We start from the raw sequence: 23910 nt of genomic DNA, 5'->3' as shown, positions 1-23910 counted from the left end.
TCTCTCCTCTCTTGAGTACATTGGTATTCAACTCTCTCAAGGGATATGATTGTGACGTTTGCCATAAGTGACCCACAAAAAACACCTGGGTTGACTGACAAGACTTTAAACTTTTTATTTTTCCAAGGAAGTAGCTGTGTTTATTCACTTCCAGCAGCACCAGCTTCATCCTCAAGAACACTATCACTCAGTCACACAGAGAAGCTGGTTAGTTCAGTCATTCTTCATGTGAGTCGGGCTGTCATTTCATAATAAAATTGCCTTTAAAAAGTTTCATATTGTAAACGTAAATTGTCTGAACTGTATCAGATACACTAATATGTTTCTGCACACCTTCAATGGTGATAAAGGTGTGCAGCAGCTGCATTTCTGTGTGGGAGTTCTTTTTTTGTATGGAACTGGTTCCCCTTTTGCAGCTCTAGCAGCTTTCACTTTTCTTGGAGGGCTTTCCACAAGATTATGGAGTGTTTCTTTGGGAATGTGTGCCCATTCGTTCTGTAGAGCATTTATGAGGTCAGGCACTGGTGTTGGACGAGAAGGTCTGGCTCACAGTTTTTGTTTCAGCTCATCCCAAAGGTGATCGATGGAGGAAAAGTCAGGGCTCTGTGTGGACCAGTCAACTTCTTCCACACCAAAGTCATCAAATCATGTTTTTATAGTCCCTGCTTTGAGGACTGGGGCACAGTCGTGTTGGAACAGAAAGGGGCCTTGTTTCTTTCCACAATGTTTGAAGCATAAGAAAATATTTTGGTATGCTGAAACATTAAGTTTGCTCATCACTGGAACTAAGGGGCCTAGCCCAGACCCTGACTGAAACATCTCAATCCAGCAAATAACAGGTGTGGTCAAATACTTTTGTCCATATAGTGTACGAGGTTCTCAGTTTAATGAAGTCTTACTTGGTGGACAGCAACCGTTTGTCGTGAACACACACACACAGTAGGTTGCAAAATCAATGCCTTGATGGTACAGACTTAAATTAATGAAGACAAAAGTGGCAACTAGTGACTAAGCTGAAAGTTTAAAACGTTGGAAATCAAAAGCTTCACAAATCTGGACATTTTATCCAAAGGTGACACAAACACATATTCATCAAATAGCAGAACAGAAAGAAAAGGTGTCAGCAAAACACTACTTATCCTCTGGAGTAAAGATGCTTGTTTTTTTATCGAACATTTAATCTAAAGTTTTACACTTGAAACCTGAAATATGTTTGAAACTAGTCAAGGAGAAATCTTGGCACCACTTACTGTAGACCAGTAGTTTTTGTTGTCTGAAAAGTATGAATGTCTACATAATATCTCTTGGCAATTCATCGGATATCAAACAGATTCTAGTCTATGACAAATAAAAGTTCTTTAGTCGTGATTTAAAAACATTATGTAATGTAATGAATGAAAATAACTGACTTGTATGACTGCTATGGTTTTAGATCCAGTTCACAATGGTGAGCAAACCTCCAGTCAGAGAAGATTAGTCATAGACATTTTCATAGGAATGTTTAAAAATGTTTCAGCTATTTCTGAATGATTTATGATAGTTATGTAAAAGTGACATTCTAACCTATCATTTGGAAATGCATTATGACTCAGTGATATCACAGTGACGCTATAGCTCAAATTGATGGCAGTCATTTAAAGGGATTCACAACTTCACAATAAACATTGACATAAAATTATAGCATCGCTTAATTTCTTTTTTAAACTTCAAAAATGTGTTTGAGTCAACCAATAAACAAAAGGGCAAAATCTTTCCTAAATGAATCTCATTTTTGAAATAACTTTATAAAATGCAGAAGTTTAGCTGGGATTTTAAATCTAAGTAGCAGTAAAAGCAGCAACACAGCAGCTCTATTTTATTAGCAACAATTGCTGAAAGTTTCACCAAAATCTGTTCATTAGTTTTTAAGTAATATTGCTAAAGGACTGATGCTACTAATTAACAATTAAAATAGAAACTCTTTTTCCATTTTGCTACAAATTCAGTATCTTGTGCTCTAAAAGATAATCTTGAGTTGAGTTAAAGACTGAGTTTTACTCTTATCATGTTAATAGTTTAAAAACTCTCAGACCTTAGGAATTTTGCAGTAAACTTACACACACACACAGCGTACAGCAGTTTTGTGACGTGAAATCCAGAGAATGTTTAAAGAAGCAGGAATGAACTTTTTTCAGCATGGGGGCCTCTCCACACCGGCACTTCACAGTGGGAAATTTTCCGTGCGAGATGCATTTTTACAGCTCAGATACTCAGGAGAGACATCTGGCCGGAGCATGCAGGGCACAGTGCATGTTGTCTAATGTATGCTTGGGAAACCTGAGTGTTTTGTTTAGGCTGTAGCAGCGTGCAGGAGACTGGATGATCTTCCTGATTTATACTGACTGTTCTGAGATGGTACAAAAGCAACGTGTAAATAAACAAGATGTAATGCACAGCAGTAATGCATGCGTGCTGTGGAAGATTCCCTAATGTGTTCACATGTTGTGTCATTCCATTTCCTGGAGTTATCACGTGGGAGTTGACTGGGAAAACTCCAGACCGGAGGTTGCAGATATTTGCCCTGTCAGATGCAACCACTTAGGAAAATATGTTGAACATATATTTGCTTAACATACATGATTCTTGGCTTCATACATTTGGATTGGGAAACAATAAAACTTAGCGCCGGATTTAGACATTGTGACGGATAATTTGGATCTTTTATTGTGAGTTTCTTCTGCAGTGGCTCTACGTGTGACAAAAGCTATTTTCAGGCCACATTCCCAGAAACTTTAGCACCAGTTATGGCTTGATATATTACAACAACAACAACAAGAGGAAACGATCAAACAGTCTGTCACTGCACATCAAAGAGTGACTCATGTGGAAGTAAGCATGTTACTACCCTTGAAGCCAGCTTTTAGCTTCTCACAGAATCTGGAAATCATTTCTCCACAGTGGCTCCAGCAGCGCTCATATTTTTATTGCTATTAATATCACGATTATTACCTCAGTTATTGCTGTGCCTTGGCAGGAGGAAACACTGCATGTTAAGTTCAGGTCAGGACACATCCACCTTGATGAAAAGAGACTATTGTTGTCTGTTACTCGGGAGATTATAAAGAAAAGTTAAAGATGAAATAAGAATCGTTGGGGTGAATGCATCATCACAGCAAGAAAAGGGGAAAAAAAAAACACTCAAAAATGTAACTTGACCCCAAGAGAATGCTCAGACATTTTCTACCATGGTTACAAGGGAATACAGTATTTTGGGGTTTGAGGAAGTGCCATCCCAAAGCCCAGGCTGTCATTAGCTTGGTAATGTTTTTCATACGTGGAAAAAGGAGATGTGTACGCTGTGAAACCACATCCATGCCCCAAACACAAAGCATGCTGCTTCAGTGTCACGCTTGTTCATGACATTTCATCCATCTGCATCAGCGAGATGAGTGTACTTTTGTTAATGCTGTCTCATAAATCAAGTGAATTGTAATAGTCATTTGTAAAAGTCATTTATTTTGCCCGAGCCCATCAAACTAACAGTGACAGGAAAATCAGAAGACTCGTGCGGCATTCGTAAGAACGTACTAGTTATTGTAATTTGTTTCAGTTTCACAAACCTCCATTTTGTCCCATGAATTAAATTTACGGTCATGTTAGTCAAGTCATTAGAGATGTTGCTATTCTAAAACACACTGCAGAACTTTTCTGCAGCCTGAACCAGCATATGTTCACAGCTCTATGGATTAATTGGGCTGGCACATGCAGTTATGGTCCAAACAGTAAGAATCTTACTTCTGATATTAATTATCAATCTTTTATTTTCACACATCCAGCTTGTCAAATAAAAAAGGATACCCCTTCAGTGACTAACATATAATGGCCAGATTCACTAATAGTTTCAACAATTAAAAAGCATTATTTTGCATTGAGGTTGTTAAAACACATTTTGCAGATGGCCTTAAAATAAAACTGTGGAAGTGGTCAGCATGATGTGGTTTCAAAATTGAAAATATGCTGGAATATTGTCAGGATCACGGGACACAGAAAAGAACCCTGAGTGCAGACTCATGGTAAAAATAAACTAATTTATTAACTAAAGAAAAATAACAAAACAAAAGCTGACGGGCAGCAAACACAAACAGAACAAAAACCCATAAGCACAGTGGAACAAAACATCTGGGAACTAAGGCACGGAGACAGCTACTATCAAAAAAGGAAAAACAATGAACCAGCAGATAGTGAGAGAAGTGACCGGGTTTTTGAATACTGAGGGTGACGAGGTAAGTAGAAACAGGTGAGTGGAGATAATTATGGACAGGTGGAGATGGGCGTGACAAGGAGGGCAAAAAGAGTGACAGGGGAGGAGTGAACTACTGAGCAGGAACATAAAAAAAAACAAACTGAAAACAATCACAAGACTAAATAAAGAAAACAAAACCAAGAACACAAAAAATCCAAATCCTCACAAATATCAGCATGCTGACTTTAGCTTTTAGCTCACTTTGATGCTCCAGTTCATCTTTGCACTTCATTCATCCATTTCCTACCCCCACCATGTCTAAATAAGGGATGATAAACATACATAACTTTCATGTTTTTTGGACTGAAGCATGGGAGGAAACCTTAGAACCTGAAAAAAAAAACTCAAGCAGAAACAGTGAGGACATACAAGCTCCACGCTGTAAGGGATGGGATTCAAACCGGGAACCTTACCGTGTGGTTACAGTGCTAACCACAGCCCTACTGTGCTGCTCATTTATGACCTCATATGCAGAAATGTTGTAATCACAAACCCATTTCCAGCCGAAGGTAGCATTTATACAAAGATTAGGCCGAAGAGATGCACAGATGGATTGTGGGCTGGATTTTCTAGCCTGGAGTTTTGTACTTAGCTAATTCTGGTCTTGTTTATTCAGGATTCAGAAAGAATATTTTTGAACAAGAGAAGTAGTGATAATTGAAGTTAACACTTAGGCCTTTTCCTGAAGCCAGCATCTAATAAAGTAATATCTTCAGCAGTATTACAGCATAAAGTACTCCTGCTTTAGCATTGCATTTTACCCAGCAATAAACCTATTCATTTTTGCAGAAAATGGTTTATACACAATATTTTGTTCCCTTTCTTTGGTTTCTAAAGTTTTAAATCCACTGTATCCTTCTGCTTTAAATACTGACTTTAAAGCAGATAATATAAGTATGGATGCAAAGCTCTGTTTTAACTAATAGTTGTTAGACCGGATTCTGTTTCCTACTTTGTTTAGGAGATGTATAAAGATGTTAATTTGTAGTTCTCTAAATAAGGCACATACAGCAGACACAATTCAAGAGCAGTGGTGAAAAACGTAAAAGATTTCCTGTTGTTCTCAGTGTTGTGCAACTAATGAGAAGAGATCAAGTCTCAGCTGAGATCTGGTAGAACTGCTGAAAAATAAACACTGGAATAGTGAGTGGGAGGCTTTTATAGAGCATGACTTAAATAGGTTCAAGTATCCCACCAGCTTTAAAAAGCCACATTTCTTGCAATTTGGAGGCCTCTTCTCAGCTCCCCAAAGAGACTCTGTTATAATAAAGTGTTTAAAATGCCATAATATTGTGTAGACATATGAGAAAATGACCCATTTTGTTCATGGTGACCTTTCTGTAACTTAGCAGCTCCAGCAGTTGTCATGGGCATAAGCTATCAATCTACCAAGATGTCTAAACTATTTGATTAAGTTTAAACTCAAAATTAGTAAAAGACAGTCAGATATTCCACTTTTGTAGTAGAAAATTACTGCCAGAGGTAAAATTATCTGACTCTGACAGATAAAACATTTGGCACACACAGTAATCTCCATTAGCATAAAACGTTATCAGATGTCATTGAATACTTGAGTTATTTGGCTCGTCAAGACAGCTTCTTGAATGCAGCAGCATGAGTGCCTTTCTTCAGGTTAAACTTATTACAAACGTTCTTCCTAATAGAGTCACTTTCCAGCTGGGAACCTGCTCCTATTCAAATATACAACTGAGTGTTTGCAGACGTCAGACAACTAGGAAAAGTTGACAGCGCTGCAGTTTGGCTCAGATGCTCTCTAGCAACGCCAGAAATCGTAACAATCTCAATTCTTCTCAAAGCTCATTTAAGGTTGAGCCACTTCAGGGGAAACCGAAGGTTAGAAAGTTAAAAGGTATAAATCATCAAAGAATTACAGTAGGAACAATTTTTCCGATCTGTCTGGAGTCAAATGTGTAAATAGAGTGAATAAAAGCGGCTACTCAGGCTACCAGATAACACAAAGCACAAAATCAGCAGCTGAAAATCAGCTGTAGAGTCGGTATCTTCTCCAAACACAAGAGTATACAAATTTTGTTTTATTAAGCAGAAGAAACTCTTTTTTTTCCAAGTGAAAATGAAACATTTTTTTCCACTGTCTGCATTTGACACAAATAAGAAGAAAAAAAACCTAGAGGAGCTGTCATTATTACTGGAAAAAAAAAATTATTACCAGAGGTAGCACACTGTAAATTTGAGAACAAATGTATATTTTTAAGTTTCTACTTTATTTCTAATTTAACACTTTCATTTTGACCTTACATTTGTTTTTGTCAAATTAAGCAAACAACCTCTTACCTTTGGTTAACTTGTTTCTAAACAAACCCGTCTCCATAAATTAATAAAAAACAAATTTTGTTCAATCGATCCACATTATAGTACTTAAGTCAAGCAGACACATACACTATAGAGACAAAAGTATTGAGAATTGTTCGATTCAGGTGTTTCAATCAGAGCCATTGTTGCAGGTATATAAAACCAAGTACCTAGTTGCAAAATTTAGTGCTACAATATGGGTCATTCTGAAGAGTTCACCAGCTTCAAGTGTGGTACTGTCATAGGATATCGCCTTTGCAAAAAGACGGTTTGTGAAATTATATCCCTGCTGGATATTCCATGGTTTTCTGTAAGTGATATTATTAGAAAGTGGAAGCAACAGCAACTCAGCCAAGAAGTGGAAGACCACGTAAAATCACAGAGCAGGGTCAACGACTCCGAAGGCACATGGTGCGTAAACGTTGCCTATTCTCTGCTGAAGAATTCCAAACTTTCATTGGCATTAATGTAAGTACATAAACTGTGCGGCGGGAACTTGATGGAGTGGGTTTCCATGGCCCAGCAGCTGCATTCAAACCTCACATAACCAAGTGCAATACCATGTGGAGTGGTGTGAAGCACACCGACATTGTTCTGTGGAGCAGTGGAAATGTGTTCTGTCAAATTACAAATCCTGCTTCTCTGTTTGGAGCTCAAATGAGAGAGTCTGGGTCTGGCAAATACCAGGAGAAAGTTACTTTGCATTATGCCAAGTGTGAAGTTGAAGGGATAATGGTATGAGGCTGTTTTTCAGGATTCGGACTTGGCCCTTTATCTCCAATCCAAATGCTTCAGCATACCAAGACATTTTGGACATTATGCTTCCAACTTTGTGGCAGCTCTTTGAGGAAAGCCCTTTCCTGTCTCAACGTGACTGTGCCCCAGTGCAAAAAGCAAGGACTGTAAAGACATAGTTTGATGAGTTTGGTCTGGAAGAACCTGACTGGACCACACAGAGCCCTGACTTCATCCCCCTTGAGCAAAAAATTGTACGCTCCACAAAGTAGTCTCAGTTTTTACTTATTTGCAGTCATAGGAAGGTACAGGCCACCAACTGCATTTGTCAGTAGATTCAACATATCTCCTGCCAGCAGTGATCGGGAGCTCAAATTGAGTCTCTTTGGAGCATAAAATATTCTGCCCTGTGGACACATTCTGTTGGTTTTAGCTCAGTGATACAACCACTACAAATGTTACACCTCTTGTGTTCATATTTAATGCAGGAATAGCTGCAGAAAAACCTGTTGTGTCTAACAGTGGAGATTTTCCTTTTGACAATCCTTTTGGATATTTAAAAACCATTAATCTCTCTTTAGTTGTACCACCTCCAGGTGGTTAATATGCTCATTAAACACTCTGCTGCATTTACCTTTATTGAACTAACTGTGAAGAAAGCAGAAATAACATTTCTTTGTACCCCTTTTTTGTTGATCCTTTCAGAATCTTCCCCTTGAGCCACATCGTGAAAGATTCCTTACTCCAGCTGAGAACTGTCACACACTGTGCAGCACACACCCACAGACATGTAAGCAAATAGAAAGGCTTGCTTAAGTGAAAATGCAGCTGTTGCTGCATTGACTGAATTGTCTCGTTAGTCCTGAAATCCATAAAATGGCTTAATTACCAGCCTGGGAGAAAACCAATTAATAACCAAAGTGTAAACCCCACTTACTTCATTATGTTCAGATGAGCAACAAAACAAGGACTTACATAAAAGTGCCATAAACCAGTCATTCAGGAAAAGACATACACAAAGTCTGCATTTGTTATTTTTTACTCTATTTTTGGTTTTATGAATAAAATAATTTCTCTTTAGGTACTGAAACAACTAATAACTAATAACATTCCAATTTGTCTATTTTGACTTGGGTACATTGGGTATATGCTGTTTGAACAGCCTGTACAGATCTACTCTTCCACTAAAAATGTTTCCACCTCATTCTCAGACATTTACCTCAGCCAAGGCTGCGTCTCTGGTGACCTTCATTCCACATACGTCTGCCTCATCAGACCCATTTTTGGTTTGCCTACTGTTTGCTCAGAGTGGTTAAAAAAAATAAAAAATCAAATTGGATTTTGCAGCGCAGTAGATATTTTCTCTCATGCGGAGCTGGCAGCTCTTTTTATTTTTCACTTCGTCCCTTTGTGAGTCCTGAGGACAGTGTGGTTTTTATCAAGCCTCAAAATGAGTTTTATCCACTTGAATCTCAATCTGTACTCAATTCTAGTATCAACAATTACCCCCAGGTCACAACAAATGTCCTAAAACTCTCATGGCCCACAGATCTGACTGGGAATTCAAAAAATTACAAGACTGTAAAGCTTTCTATCACCTTCTGTCTGTTATCTGTCCTTATTGAGATCAGACTTTTAAAGAATCTTTTTTGTTTACAGATACAATATTCTGATTTTCACACACTCGCTCACATACGGTAACATAGACCTCCTGCTGGCAGCCTGTGGTGGTCAAGCAGGATAACTTGCCAAGAGGAACACCAATCTACTCACAAGGGGAAAAAAGCCAAACACAGGATTTACTGCCACATTGCTGGGGTTGTATTAACAGTTTTTAACTACATGTTCCTAGAAAGTAATTGTGAATCATTTTCTAAAGTGTGGCTCCACACTGTTGCAACAGCAATTAGAAAGGAATTACTAAACGTGTGTTTCACTAATGCTTTAACTTAGCCTTACAGTTGTTATTATAAAGTAAAACTGATGAACTGGTACACTTTATTATGAGTGTAGTAAAATTAATTAGAAGAGGCAATCAGCTCTAGTACTGATTTGCTTTAAGGTGCAACTATCATATCACTGCAATTCTCCTCCTATGAAAACAGACATGTTGGACACCTAGGAGAGTTTTTGTTGTTGCTGTTTGTTTTATTTTATTTTTTGCAATGTCATATTTATGTGAATTTCATGTACAAACTGGGCTTGAATAAACAGGCCAGTGAGAATCATTCAAAAATCAAACATAGCAACACTTATTTGACTTATTCTCTAAATGAGAAGGTTTTGTTGAAAATGACTAAAATATAAAAGTTTATGCAGGTGTGAGATTAAGTACATGTATGTGAGGTACTTTTGTAGGCTAGTAAGTAAGACAAAGATAAGGAAATATTTTAATTAGTAGAGGGAAATAGGAGACAAATTGAACACTGAAAATGACTTTTTAGTCATTAAAACTGCAGGTGTTTATCTGTCAGAAAACTGACTAATAAAGGTTGTTTGAAACAATTAAACCCAGAAGCACAGAAGCATTGGAAGTCTGAGTTAGAGAAGAAAAAGGAAATATGATGAATGCAGGCTGAAATCTGACACACTGCCAGTACAATGCTTGCCAATAGACATTTTGGGGACGCCAGGATCTAATTTTGGCAATCGCAGGAAGCCAGTTGACCTATTAATATAGTGCATTGGGAATCAGCGTAAGTTATGAGGTCATATGATGGATTTGATATATTTGATTCAAAACTACAGTTTCTTTTGCACATTCAGGTTATTGGGAGGAATCTTTGCTCACCCCAGGAGAGGTACAGTAGATCACTATCTTTCCAGAGAAAAAAATAAATAAAACATTTAACTGTCCTTCTGCCAAGTCAACAGTAAATCAGTACTGTATAAAGTTCTTCATCTCTATAAGATTAATAACTGAGGTCATTTCAGACAGTCGAACAAAAGCTAGAAATAAAACATTGCCTAAATGGGTGCAAATGCTATTACTGCATCCTAAAAAGGTTAATGCAGCTAATATGATTCAAACAAATGTTTTAAAGTCATATACTTATACGTAATTAGGTATGAAACCTACATAATGAATCTGACCATCTGAGATGGACTACTTAGGAACAATAGCTCAACAATAGTTTAATTTGAACGAACATATGGGGTTGCAAATTGATCAACAGAAATTAATGTGAAGTTCCTGCTGGATACAAGTACAAAATGTTAAGCTGTTGAACTTTATATAATATAGTGCAGAATCTCTTACCATTTTTCTCCCCCTGCAGCCACATGTTGTTGAACAGTGTATCCAAACTGGACCTGTTTAGGGCCTTTGATGATCTGGGGTTTCTTTGTGTCAATGTTGAAGCAGTCATGGAGCCCTTCATAGAAAAGAAGACTTTATATCAGGAGACGTATCAAAAACCTGGCGTGCAGGAGTTCACATTTGACTGACATGCTTTTCCATTAGGAAATGTGCAGAAATAAATGTGCATTTCTGAAATAGCTTTGTGTCAAAATGACCACCTACACGTCGACTGTTTTTACTTCCATAAGATCCCTGACAAACCCCAATCAACACACAAGAGGTTAAAAAAAGGAATTTATGTCCACTCAAAAGCAAATAACTTTAGTTCTTTGGTTTCTAATATCTTGAGACGAAATAGACTCAGTACTGAGCTCTGTTTTGATACAGTAGTTAGTAGACGGTGAAATGTGACCTGATGTTGTAAGAGGGTAAAAAGTAATATTTGCCATGGAACTTGATCAAAGCAAACTCATTTTCCCAAATGTGAACTTTAATTTCTCTCACCTTTGAAGACATCTTGCAGAGGTGGTAAAAAATGAGCTGAGAGCATCTGTTTTTAATTATAATGCCAATCAAAGAAGGTAGTTTTTGTTTTTGTAGACTCTGCATGTCACCAAGTCACACCTTATTAATGGTGATTGCTGCATTTGCCTTTTAAATTTCCTTGGATTTTAATGTGAGGATGGGAAGTAACAGAATTATATTTTTAGCTCAAAATGTGGATGAATCATTTCCCTCTGGTCATTTGTTGTCAACACAAACTCAACCAGAAAGCTGTTAGACTTATTATCAAATGTTGATTTAGGGTAATATCTCAGCGTCTTTAAGTAAAAAGATCTCACAGCAATCTATTAACATTCAAATGCCACAATACTCAGCATTATGGAGTCAAATACTCACTTAAAGAAAAGAAAACAGAAGGTAAATTGATTGACACTTGTTGCTTAATGATGTGCAGAGATCTATTCTCAAGATGAAGTTTGAAATAAAACACACAGTTTGAGCTGCGCAGTGTGAATGAGAGCAGAAAATCTTCGGCTTTCAGCTTCCACAAACTTCCCCACTGCTTTTATCTCTGAGGTTCTTGGCCACATTCTGTTGGGTTTATTCAATCTCTTGGCGTAACGCTAAACATCCCCACTCACAGGCAGTTCCCCATCTGGGAGAATCCAGTAATGTTAAGTCAAGTGAGTCTTTTTCCCCCTGATAGGGGAAACTCAGTTGAATGTAAGCCATGAGGTCGAGGTTTGCCAAATAAAATTGGACACATGTCACAAATGAATCTACAAACAGAAAAAGATGAGTTAGAATTCAGGTCAGTAGTACCCGGTGCAGCCCAATTACCAACCATGACAATGAAGCAGGCATGATTTTCACAATAAAAGCCAGTTTTTCTCTCCTATCCGTGTGTGTGCATAATGACAAAATGAGCTTGGGATGATTACCTACTTGAGCACGAACCACCACAAATTGTTTTTTAAAATCTGTTTGTCTGCAGCCAAATACGGTCAATATGAAGGCAACACAATCAATGCAAGTTTGAGCTGGACAATAAATGTAGACTGAGCCACTGTTACTGAAACATTTCACTTCCCACTTTACACACAAGACTTTTGACATTATAATGTTGTTGCAACTCCTCATCTAACATGTCTGTGTCTGGTGTCCAAGTATTGTCCAAGGAGTACTTGGCATCAGAGGTAGTGTGATTCAATCCAGTTCAAGGCAATGATGTGAATAAGAAATAAAATGCATGTTATCTAACAGAAGTTATAATTTCATTATGCCAAGGTGGTGTTGATTAATCAATTGTGTGTCAATGTTTTGATTAGAACTTGAGACAAAATTTTTTTGATATTGATGACTGTTTTTTTTTCACACCAGACGTTTTAGCTTATTGAATCTTATTAATTATTTCACTACATTTGAAAAAAAAAGTTTTCTTGTTACTGCCGTTCTTCTGTAGAGAAGGATCTATTTCCACTGATGAACAAACCAGAAAAAAAAAGTTCATATTAAATTTTATGTGTTGAAATATGTATAGTTTTGATTGTAAGTTACATTTAGTTGCGCTGGCAGCTTAAACAGAAATAAAGTAACAGCAGCATGTTTTAATTACAAAAAAAACAACAACAAAAAACACATTTTACCTTTAGGTCATAAAGACTTCATAAAAGCAGCGTGAAGATGAAACCCAGGCTCTGTTTGTTGCACAGCAGTGGAGATTTTCTTATTTGGGTTTGCAGCTGTTTGCATTTTAAAATGTAAAGAAGTTGCATCTTGAGCAGCTGTATTCCTTGAAGGAAAAAGGCTGATCCACCGAATTGGGAAATTATCTGCATTCCTCGGATACTAAATGTTTAGGAGAGTAAACAGGTTGTCTAAACACACAGAAAACAAAATATCCACTCCTGCTGCTTCTTTTGCGTGTATTTGTAAATTCGAGGCTTAAACTGAGAGTTGTGTGATTGCAGGCAACGTCAAATGATCAAGACCACAATTTTACCACAGCTATTATGTGACTGAACTGCCAGCTACAGAATAAATACAGTAAGTCGTTCATTTTGTTTCCCTGTCAAGATTGTAACATCTTGACTGTCGCCACCATAGACCATTTGTTCTGTTTCGTGAAAGCCTCCATTAAAATAAAAAGCCATTTTTGCCATACAAACACTTCATCTAAATATTGACACATTCACCTCATAGCTGGTTTCCTGTCGTACGGCGGATCCACATGTTGAGTCGGTCTTTTAGCCTGGCTTCAAACCCCTTCTTAAACTTTCTGTTTAGCTAAACATAAAAGGGGTGACTAAAAATAGATAGTCGAGAACAAACAGGAGTGTGAGACTTAAATAAAAATCAGCAGGAAACTTTAGAGCATAAATCCTTTTACAAATGGAGGGCAGCGAGCTGCATCACTTTTGTTAATTTGAAAATCCTAAACTGCGAGGCAGACTTTCAAGCTCTGAAGATAAATGTTCCAGTGTACCAACTGTGCGAATTCAGGTTATCCAGTTTCCACTACTGACGTGCCAAAGAAATCTAATATTCTTCGTAATATCTGCAGCTTCAAATGTAAGGTCAGAGACTTGCTGGGTTTCCCGTGTACCAATTTCCATGCCCAGATAAATAAAGCTCAGGCGGGGGCAGCCGGTGTGAACCACGAAGTCCGCTGCTGCCTTTGGCCCAACACCAAGCTGCTGGAGCCGCACCACAAACCCAGTGACACAGAACAGCCATGTTAACGCATTCTGCAAACAGCTGGCTTGGAGAAAGCCTCATATCAGACATGCTTGGTGCATTTTTTTTAGTCGTTAATAAGGATTTATGGACACACACATCATCATTATGCTTCCTTTTTTGCTGTCTTCGGTCAGTGTTTACAGTCAGTTCTGTGTTAGTATGTAAACAGTACTTCAGACTGGATTTATGGAAGCAGAACCACGAGCTTTGCAACAGATCTGTGGGGTTTAACATGAAAAGGAGCTCAGAAGCAACAGATTGTAGTGATTTTCCATTGATAGCCCTCATGTTTCTATTCAAACCTTTTTCTTTGGAAAAATGTTTTACCGTGGACAATATACGTTCAAACATGTTGGCACCTTTTCCTAAGCCAAAGCAAATACCCTGAAAGGCAAGGGGTATCTTAAACCAGATGTTTTCGTTATTCCACCAACTGGGCACTGCTTAACAAGCTGTTAACCCGCTGAGCCAACAAAAACCCCTACAGGGATTTAAAGTCTCTGTGGCAGCACAACATCATTAGCTATCATACAAATGCATAACTGTGTGGGAGTTTAGTAAGCCTGATGTTGCAAATCAGATGAACAGGAGGAGGAAATATGTCTTATTTTTCTGTCTCCTTGTGGCCAAAACTGTAAATGCAGCCAGCTGAAGTTAAAGTTAATTTCCATGGTACATTTAAAACAACCTCAGTTGACCTGTATAAACTCACTAACTGATTCAATCAGCAATCAATATGAATTAAACTTTAATAATTACAATTCATCAAACTGCACAATAAAAGCTGTGTTGTCTTTTTTCCAATAGCTCACAAACTATTGGAAAAATAATGTGTTTTAGGTCCTGATTTAAAATGATCAGTGTTTTGGGCAGTGCATACATATTCATGTATTTTGTTCCTGTTTTGGAGCCTGAAACAAAAGCACATCTAAGATGAATTGATTGTAAAGATTTAAAAGTTTAAAGAAGTTTTTCAAACTCAGGTATCTTCCTTAAGACAAGACAATTTAAGAATTTCCCTGAATCCTCAGTGTGCTGATGGCTACACGTGTCCTTCTCAAATCTGATCGACAAGAACAGCATTAAAGACATGGCTTTAAGTTACTAACCTAATAAATGCCCCCAAAGTGTATCTTTCAGTGTGAGGTGAACCATAATAATTAATAAGCATGACTCTTTGTGGAAAATTTGCCTTTTATTGTTAAAAGTACTGAGGGAATGAGCCTAGTGCAGTGATACTGAGAGAGAAATTTCAGTGAGAGCACAAACTGTAAATGAACACATCTGACCTTGTTTTATGAATGGACTTTTACTGTCCATTCTTGAGGTTCTACATGAGACACAATGGTTGGCATACAGCCATTTGTGTCTGCTTATTCAGGTTATGGCACAGAGGCAACGGGTCCAGGGGGGATATTAAGATATCCCTTTGCTACCAGCAACACTCTCCACTTCCTTCTGGGGGATCCTGAGGCAGTCCTAGTCCAGAAGGCATATACAGTCCCTCCAGCAAGTTCACTGCCCCGGGGTCTCCTCCAGTGGGGTGTTCCTGAAATCCTTCAAGATAGAAAACTAGGAAAATACATCAGCTGACGCTCTGATAAAATGAGTAACAGCTTTACTCTGAGCCCTGGTATCCATCAACATTTCAGACACTTGGTTCTGGGATCCTGTTCTTGCAGGCATGTTCAAATCTCATGGTAGTAGGTGAGGATTTGACATAGATGAACCAGTAAAATGATCACCTCTTGGGCTCTCCTTCTTCTCACCATCACAGACTTGTACCAAACCCGCCTTATAGCTGACAAAGCCCCAATCTGTCTATTTCTTGTTCCAGCCCACCATTACTCATGGACCAAATACTCATACACTTGGACTTCTCCTCTGAGGGGGAGACTCATCCCTGACCCAGAGGGAGCTGTGAATCTTTTTTTCTGGCTGGGAATCATGGATTTAAATTAAGAGCAGCTAGCGCTCATCTCTGTTGTTGGCATACATGTGCTAACAACAGGAAAATAGTTATTTATGCCTCCTCTTGCAGCCCTAAGTGAAGCACAATGTGTAAAAATTCACTTGCCCATCTGGGAGTTATATTTTAAGTTACTGCTGAAAGAACAGTAAACACCCATGACTACTGCAGGATCATCTGATGTGAACTGATTAAATCTCATCGTACCGCAAACAAAAGCCAGATGTTAGCAGGTGTTTTAGGGAATGTGAAATGTTGGAATAAGCATATAAAATGTAAAGTTAACATCATGCCATATTTAACTTTGGGTAATTACCATCAACATCTTGCTTATATCTTCATCTGGTTCTGCTGCCTTCCAGGCAATAAAATGGCATTAGCTCTCTCTCTCTTTTTTATTTTTAGGTTTTTGCACATTACTTTTCCATCAGGTTGCTTACCATCTTTTGTTTTCCTCTGACTAGCTCTTATCTCATTTGTTCAGTCAGAATTAAACTCTATTGCTGTGAAATTGGGGTGCTGAGAGAGCTATCTACAACAGGTAAGATACTGACTGTCCATACCCTTTCTACAGAACCCCACTTCTAAACCTCCAAACTATTCTTTTAAATGGCCTCAGACATTGCCCTGGTGTGCTTCCTCCACACCACTGACATGTGCAGATTTAAACTAACTACTCCAAAGGTGCATTTGTAACAAAAGGAAATCTGTCGTTTTATGGATCCCTCTGTCCATAAACTAAGACACAGTATCTCCAAAGCTGCCTTCAAATTTCACTTTAGAATAAACCTTCTTCTGAAAGGCTTTTGGTAATGTCTAATACATTTGTTTAGATTCCTTTGTTGTATTCCTGTAAACATCCATTGACTTGACATACCCTTTCCCTTCTTTTAAAGCCATTTGTAATGATGTCAAGACAAAACAGATGACAAATTAATTAAAAAATAATCAAGAAGAATGATCAAACCCTGCCTTCATCATCAATGGATTCACCAGAACAAGTTTGAAAAGGAATCAAATCTCTCATCTAGTTATTGCAAAATTGTTTAGAATGTTAGGAAGATTTACAACCACTTAACTCATGCAAAGTACAAAATGCAATTCACATCATCCATCAATGTGAGCAGCAATTACACTTTGGCAATAATTACCCAGTTCTGTTTTGTCAAGCCATTTGGATTTTTAGTTTGTTCAAACATTGTTGCCCAGTATTGTGTTCAGTTTCTTTCTTTAAGTCCCACTAAAGCAAAGTTTGGGGCCAAATATTAAAAAAATAATCAAAATAGATAATAGATCTCACCATGCATGACAGGGTGATGTATCCTCACATCCTCTGTAAAAGTTAGATCCTTCTGTGCCATCATTATGTGCAGCTTTGTGGTTTGCTGTCCATTTCATTTTGGTTTAACGTAGATTATATGATGACCAAAAAATATTTATATGTGTGATGCTCATCAGTGTTGACCTAATCTAGTTGAACTCTGACACGTTTATGTACTTGTGTAATAATTGCATATTTCAGAGAGCCGGCAGTATTAATTCATTTGCTGCATGTCAGTGATTGATTAGTTTTGACATTTGCAGCACAATTTTGACATTGTTTAAATATATGAAATTTATAGCAAGAAGTGTCTGTGACAGTTTGAAATCCCTGCATGTGGAGGTCACACTGAATGTCCATTAAAAGGATGAAATTCAAAGTTTACATAAGAACAATATTTGAGTTGACATAGCCTGTTGGGATTGTGCTTATGAGGACGTGTCCTTTATGAGGCAAATGACTGCTGTTCCCATCCAATATACAGCATATTCCCTCAACATTCAAATGAAACGACCCCTTAAACGTTATCTGGATGGGATCTTTTGTCCTAAAGTCCCAAGACTCAACAAACCGTAGACTTAAATGAAGCCTACTTCTTCTACTCTTGACAAGACATCTTCCACCACAGCCATGAAATCGTTCTCCAGCTACAAGGTCACAAACTCTTTTATTTTGGAGTTGGTCCAAAACTTTGTTCCAACAAATTCCAAAATCAAACCAAATATTTAGAATAGATTTCTTCTCATCTGTTCCACAGCTTTGAATCATTCAGAAAGTGCCTAAAATGAATAGGTATTGATAAATACAAGCCTTACAAAACCTCAAAGAGGTCAATCTGTTTTTTTTTCTGTAAATACCGTAACAGACAAAGAGAGCAAAGTTTGCCAGTTAAAATATAATTGGCACAACATGATTTACAGCTACAATGATGACATGCACCAAATTTTATGGAAATATTTCCAACACACAGTCTTTAAACTCTGTGGTTACAGTTCAAGAATATACCGAACTTTAAACCAGGCGAGCTCTTTGCTGCAGCACTGTAATAAAGTTGAATACAACATTTAAACTATGAAGTAGATTTATATAGCTTTACTTATGCTTGAGGCAACTGTATATTTGTTTTTGGGACTTTTCAAAGGTTTAACTTTCACATAAATAGTCTTTCCAGTGCTTTTTTTTATTGACTCGCTGTTAATTCCTTCCTTTTATCTTGTATAGATGTTACTGTTTTAATTATTTTATTAGTGACTAACCACAATTCTGGCTGAGCACCAAGAACCTTTCAAATGCTGGAAACTTGACTGTGAAAAGGCAGCTTCACATTTCGTTTAGCAAAACATGCATGTTTTCAATAACAACATATGAAGCACTTATGCAGACCCTTGGAGAACAATATTTCCTTCAATATTGCCACTAAGCTCTGCTTCCCTGGGTTTTGCCTTTATAGCGGGTCAAGAGTCAGTTTAAGTTGTGAGTCACACACACAGTCATTCATTCATGAGAGATGATAGGATAAAAAAATCCAGAGTTGTTTGTTTTTGGAAGCAAAAACGTATTTTTTAAAAGACCACCTATAAAGCATTAATGTCAAAGTCAAATTGGTGAACACAATTAAAGCTCAATATTTTAAACTATAAAACAAACTCACAAAGTTCATGTTAATGTATACTGTAAGTATACACATTTAAACATGAATGGACATCTAAACAACTTTTACTCACCTAAATGCTGGCTGCAGATCCACAGCACGAGGAAGCTGTAGTACTCCATATGTTTACTGCTGGAAGCATACATGTGTTCGAGTAATGACTGCTGCGAGGGTGTGCAGAAACCCAGCGGCAAGCACAGTTAAAGATCCCTCTCTGATTGACTTCAGTGAAAGCTCTGCCTATAAGTGAAGAAGTAGGAGGGTACTGTGGGAGAAGGAGGAGGTCCACATATCCACAGAAGGCAGGAGTACTCTGTCCTTCAAGCATTCAGCTCAGTTGGACTGGCTGAATACACTAAAAGGACTCATCTTTAGGCAGAGTCCTCCTGAGTTGCACATTAGGGTTTAAATTTTCATAAATTTGAAGAAAATAAGACCATGACAACGTGTGAAAGGGGTGAATGTATCTGCTTTTTTAATGAGCACATAAACTTAATTGTTAAACTTTAAAATTGTTTGCAGTAATGGCAAAGTGTGAATAAATAAAACACAACAAAACAACATCATTATTAATTAATTTATTGCATTAAAAGTTACTTTATAAACTATGTTGTGATAAGAAAATAGCACAGTATGCTAATAAAAGTAAAATATGCTATAAAAACATATTAAACAGTTTTGTCTTAGTGTTAATTTAAAACATAAATGATGCTACAAGTTAACAGAAGATGCCAAGAGTTTTTATGAGGCAAAATGGATGAAGGATTTAGTGATTAAGATTACTGTGAAATACCACAAAAATGCAGGTGAATCATACAACAGAATTGGTCTTTTTCTGATACTTCTCTTTTTTCTAAGAATTTTCAGACTCAAACTTTGAGCTTCTAATCAAAGCCCCTTTTCTTTACATCACAAAGCAGCCACAAATCAAGTCAGTGTGTGAGCTGTGTGTTGTGCTGATACTACTTAAGATAATCAAGACTAAAAAAGGAACCAAGACTTGCTTTCATTAAGGGTGCTTAAAACGTCATTGGATTTATTTCTCCTTCATCACTTCTTCTCGCCGACTGGCGACCCCTGTTCATTTTTCCCTCAAGTCAGGAAATTAAGTTCTGAGTCCACTGTAGCACTGCGTGTGTGCATTATGTGTCCACACAGCACTTCTGATATGCATCTTGAATAGGTGAGTCATAAAAAGTGATATTCAGTGGTCAGAAACAGTACACATTTGTGGGTTTGAAACCAGAGCGTTTCCTATGTCCCAAACAAAATACCAAGATGTGCTTTCTACTGACAGTGTCTTGCTTGAAAGAAAAAGGATACATCGTAGAGGGTATACCTTGTTGCATCATAAGCGAATTTCCTCTGGCAGGATGACAACACAATAAAACAAAGAGCCATTAAAAGGCAACATTCCTTGCTCCTCAAACAATATGGCCATTAAAACGTTCTCTAAACCTGAGGGGAAATTGAGGTTTTACAGCAGTTTGGTAGTCATCACGACAAAAAAATGGTCTCTATAAACATAAAAACTCACATAACAAGAATAGTTTCATTCTGTACTGTGGGTATCTTCTCATTGCTCAAGAATCTCCCACTGTCAGTCTGTTAGACAGATGACAGATCTGAGAGGAACCTGCAATTAGGATTAAGGCCTGGTGCTCTGAATGGAGGCACTGTGCCAGTGCTGGTTAGGGAGTTTGACTCTTGTTGCTAATGTTTCAAAACCAACGGGGAGGTGAACAGTTTTCCCCAGTGCTTTGCTGTTGACCAAAATTACCATGCAGATATTTTATTCACTGTCTGTATACAAGAACTGGGGTTCAGAGCATCAGGGGTAAACTAAATAGAGTGTAAATGACTTGGCTTTTCTGAAGCTTTAATAAGTTTCCTTCCTCTGGACTACATAAGCCATACAAAGTCTCTCTGTGAACTGCAGTCTGAAATCCACCCTGCACACGAGCTGCACTCACCTTCTCAAAGTCTCTTTCAACACGCAACACAACTGCAAGCAATTACCTCAATCACCCCTGGATTATCAATTTGGCTGCAATATATGGTGGTCTTCACAGGCTGGGATTGACAAGTCTCATGGGATCAAGCATAAAGAATTCAGCCATCATCTGTTTGAGCTGGGGGAGTCCCTCCTGTTGAAACCCTGAATCTATCACCTATCAGAATGTGGTCAGGTCTAAAACCTTCAAGGCTGATTCTTAGGAATTTCAGCCAACCGTATCAGGAAATGCTTCTGACATCATCACTTAAGGGTTATTTCAAGTAAAAGGCAAATATGAAATGTATTCTTGTTTCAGATATGACTGTTCCTTTGCTCCCAGCTTTAATTCTAGTGTGTAGAGGAGTATCTATAGATACTTTTGACTGCTTAGGATATAAAATTCATCTCTGAAACACAAACTTGCCGACAATAAAGTGGTTGCATGTTAAAACTGCTTTAAGTAATTATTTAACCACAAGAGAAAGATGAAACATTGACCCCAAGGTGGCAGATGCTTATACACATTTCTTGCATGTGTTGTTTGTCGTCTACTTTTAAATCCAGATCAGGGGTGCAGCTGCTTAGTTGATCCATCTATTTTCCATACCTGCTTGATCCTGTTCAACATCACGAGGTACCAGTGCCAGTCTCCAGCAGTCACGGTACACAGAACACCAGCCCATCACAGAACCACAGAGAGATAACTAATCCCTTACTTTAACTTACACCTAAGGACAATCTAGAGTTGCCAATCAAACCAACACACATGGTTTTGGACTGTGGGAGGAAACCAAAGCACCTGGAGAAAACCCACATAAACAGGGGGAGAACATGCAAACTCCACTCAGAAAGGCCCCAGTCAGGAGTCAAACCCGAGATCTTCCTGTTGGAAGGCAACAACACCAACGAGCCCTGCTGTTCTGCAGCCCACAGCCACTTCAGTGAAAAAAAATATGACATATCTTTAATGAATACCCCTTAGAGCAAAAAACAGTGGTTTTGCTATGTTTACATTATATCAAAGAGGTTTTGAATCCAGATGGGCACAAAAGCTTTTGTTAAGAATGAATTATGTTTTAACCCTCTTCACTGCCCCTCCTTTTTCTCTCTTTACTTCAGAGGATGGGCTTTCCTAAAGTACAAAGGATCTAAAGAAACAAGACAACGAGTTAGTGTTCGCTCAATATGATGGACCATCTGGGACAGAAGATTCAGATTCTCTGATCTGGGCGTGAAGACTTGTCCATCTCCTATGAGTAGAAGTTCCTTATTCCGTCTTACTGCCCATATCATGTTGTCAGAAGTGATTCCAGTTCTCTGTTGCTGCCTGAGATATTTCTTGGAAATGGTTTGTCAAAACATTCAACTCCACATGCTGAGAGTTATTGCCCATGGAGATGTTACTTTCCATTTATCACAGCCAAGTAAGGCAAGGGCACAATGAAACAATGAATGGTTTTGAGGTAATAGTACACTCACTAACAGTCCTCCAAGGATCTTGTTTAAACATGCTGCTGTTCCAGCAGCTTGTTGTTGGCCTGATTCATCTGCTATGTGGACAGCAGGAAGAGATTACAGCACAGTTCCGGCAAGTAGCCCTGCGTAAACCATTAACCTGGAGAAAATGTTGGAGAGAGCTCCCTGACAAGCATCATGTTCTGTAAAAATCATGAAGCAAACAAAACTTCATTATTACTATTTCTGGTAAACACTACTTAGCACTGTGTTGTATTTGTTTTTACCAGTTTTAATACCCAGATGGCATCAACTTGTAAACAATGAAGACTAATAATGCCACTCAACCCTTTCACAATGTTACCGTAAACTGTTAATTTGACAGTGAGTAACCAGATCCCTTCCAAGTAACACCTAACTTTCTGAACTGCTTCCCAATTAGTGGCTCATTGTGCTGGGCCCTTAGCTAATGTGGCAACATGCAGTTTAGACTTGCTTCATTTACAAAGTGATACGGAAATGTTGCAGGGTTTGGCTTCGTTTGAATCCTGTCACAACATTTTATACAAAATTAGCAGGGTTCCTATGTTGACATGGAGTTGTCAGATTGTGTTTTTGTAATATTAATGCAAAGGGAGCGCATTACACTACTCTGACGCCCTGAAAGCAAATATGACAGCTTACGTTTAAAGTTCTCTAATCCTTCTTCCATTGAAATGGTTTTCCAAACAGCTCTGCCCAGAGTGAGGAAAAAAAAACATTTATCTGATATTCTGCATGGGAAGTTTGACATGACGAGACTGCACAAATTATATCTTACAGACACTTTGCTAAGTTCATGTTTCATTAATGCAATTAGTTTGGTTTTAGAGACATATAGAGGTATTTTGTTTGGGGGAAATAAATTACTTCATAACACAAAGTTAGTTGTTATGATATAGTCGTCCTTTCTCCCAGCTCCACACATCTATTTCTCATCTTTAATTTACTTACCCGCCTTTCTTTCTGCACACTCGTCTGTATTTATACTCTTGGTTCAGCTCAGTTCACTGCCAGATCTTTTAGTTTACCCTGTAATCTTGTTGTCTGTTCTCCACCAGGTGAACAGCCTGCCAGCCTCGCTGCTACTTTTGCTGAACTTCAGTAAATAAAGCCTTGCCACATCAAGAATCCCGCTTCTGCATTTTGGGTCCATTTAGTACAACAATAATGTCCTGATATTAGCTACACATTACAGAGAGAAGTATTAAGTAAACTTATTATTTTCTCCTTGTGGATTAAAGATTATTTTATTCAGGTACTAAAAAAGGGGACTAAAATGGTACTTAAGCAACCTGAATTTATACAAAAAAACTTGATCGATGAAGCCATCAAATGTTGGAAATGTTAATATAGATTCTTATATTAAAAACCTACCGTATTAAATATTATACCCCTCATTTTTTATGCTTAATATTTTTAACTAGCTTTTTGTTTCATCACATGTAGCATTTCAGAAGTTGGAAGAGAGAATCAACAAAGGGAAATGAAATGTGAGCAGATCTGGTTGAGAACAACTCGGGTGACTGAATGCAGGCTCAAAGAATATTTGTGGTTCTTCGGCTGCTATGCAGGAACCCAGTTCCT

General features: G+C 37.9%; 1 protein-coding gene across 2 annotated transcripts in view; it reads right to left on the bottom strand.

Annotated features, from left to right (window-relative positions):
* Positions 1–19043, bottom strand: part of itga11a (integrin, alpha 11a) — a 50221-nt gene extending 31178 nt beyond the window's left edge. Inside the window, exons 1-2 of one of the 2 annotated variants that reach the window (XM_017414175.2) lie at positions 18907–19043; positions 10608–10722 (exon numbers count right to left, since the gene is read on the bottom strand). In XM_017414175.2, the coding sequence (XP_017269664.1) occupies positions 10608–10722; positions 18907–18979 (188 nt within the window). In that variant the 5' untranslated portion in view covers positions 18980–19043. Of the gene's footprint in view, positions 1–8030; positions 8090–10607; positions 10723–18906 lie in introns of those variants that run through there. The other variant, XM_017414176.2, reaches the window with a different exon arrangement.
* Positions 19044–23910: the final 4867 nt, after the last annotated feature.

The sequence above is a fragment of the Kryptolebias marmoratus genome, linkage group LG15 (genome assembly GCF_001649575.2).
Source record: "Kryptolebias marmoratus isolate JLee-2015 linkage group LG15, ASM164957v2, whole genome shotgun sequence".
NCBI lineage: Eukaryota > Metazoa > Chordata > Actinopteri > Cyprinodontiformes > Rivulidae > Kryptolebias > Kryptolebias marmoratus.
Note: the sequence above shows the minus strand (reverse complement) of the source record. Positions and strands in the feature narration are given on the sequence as shown.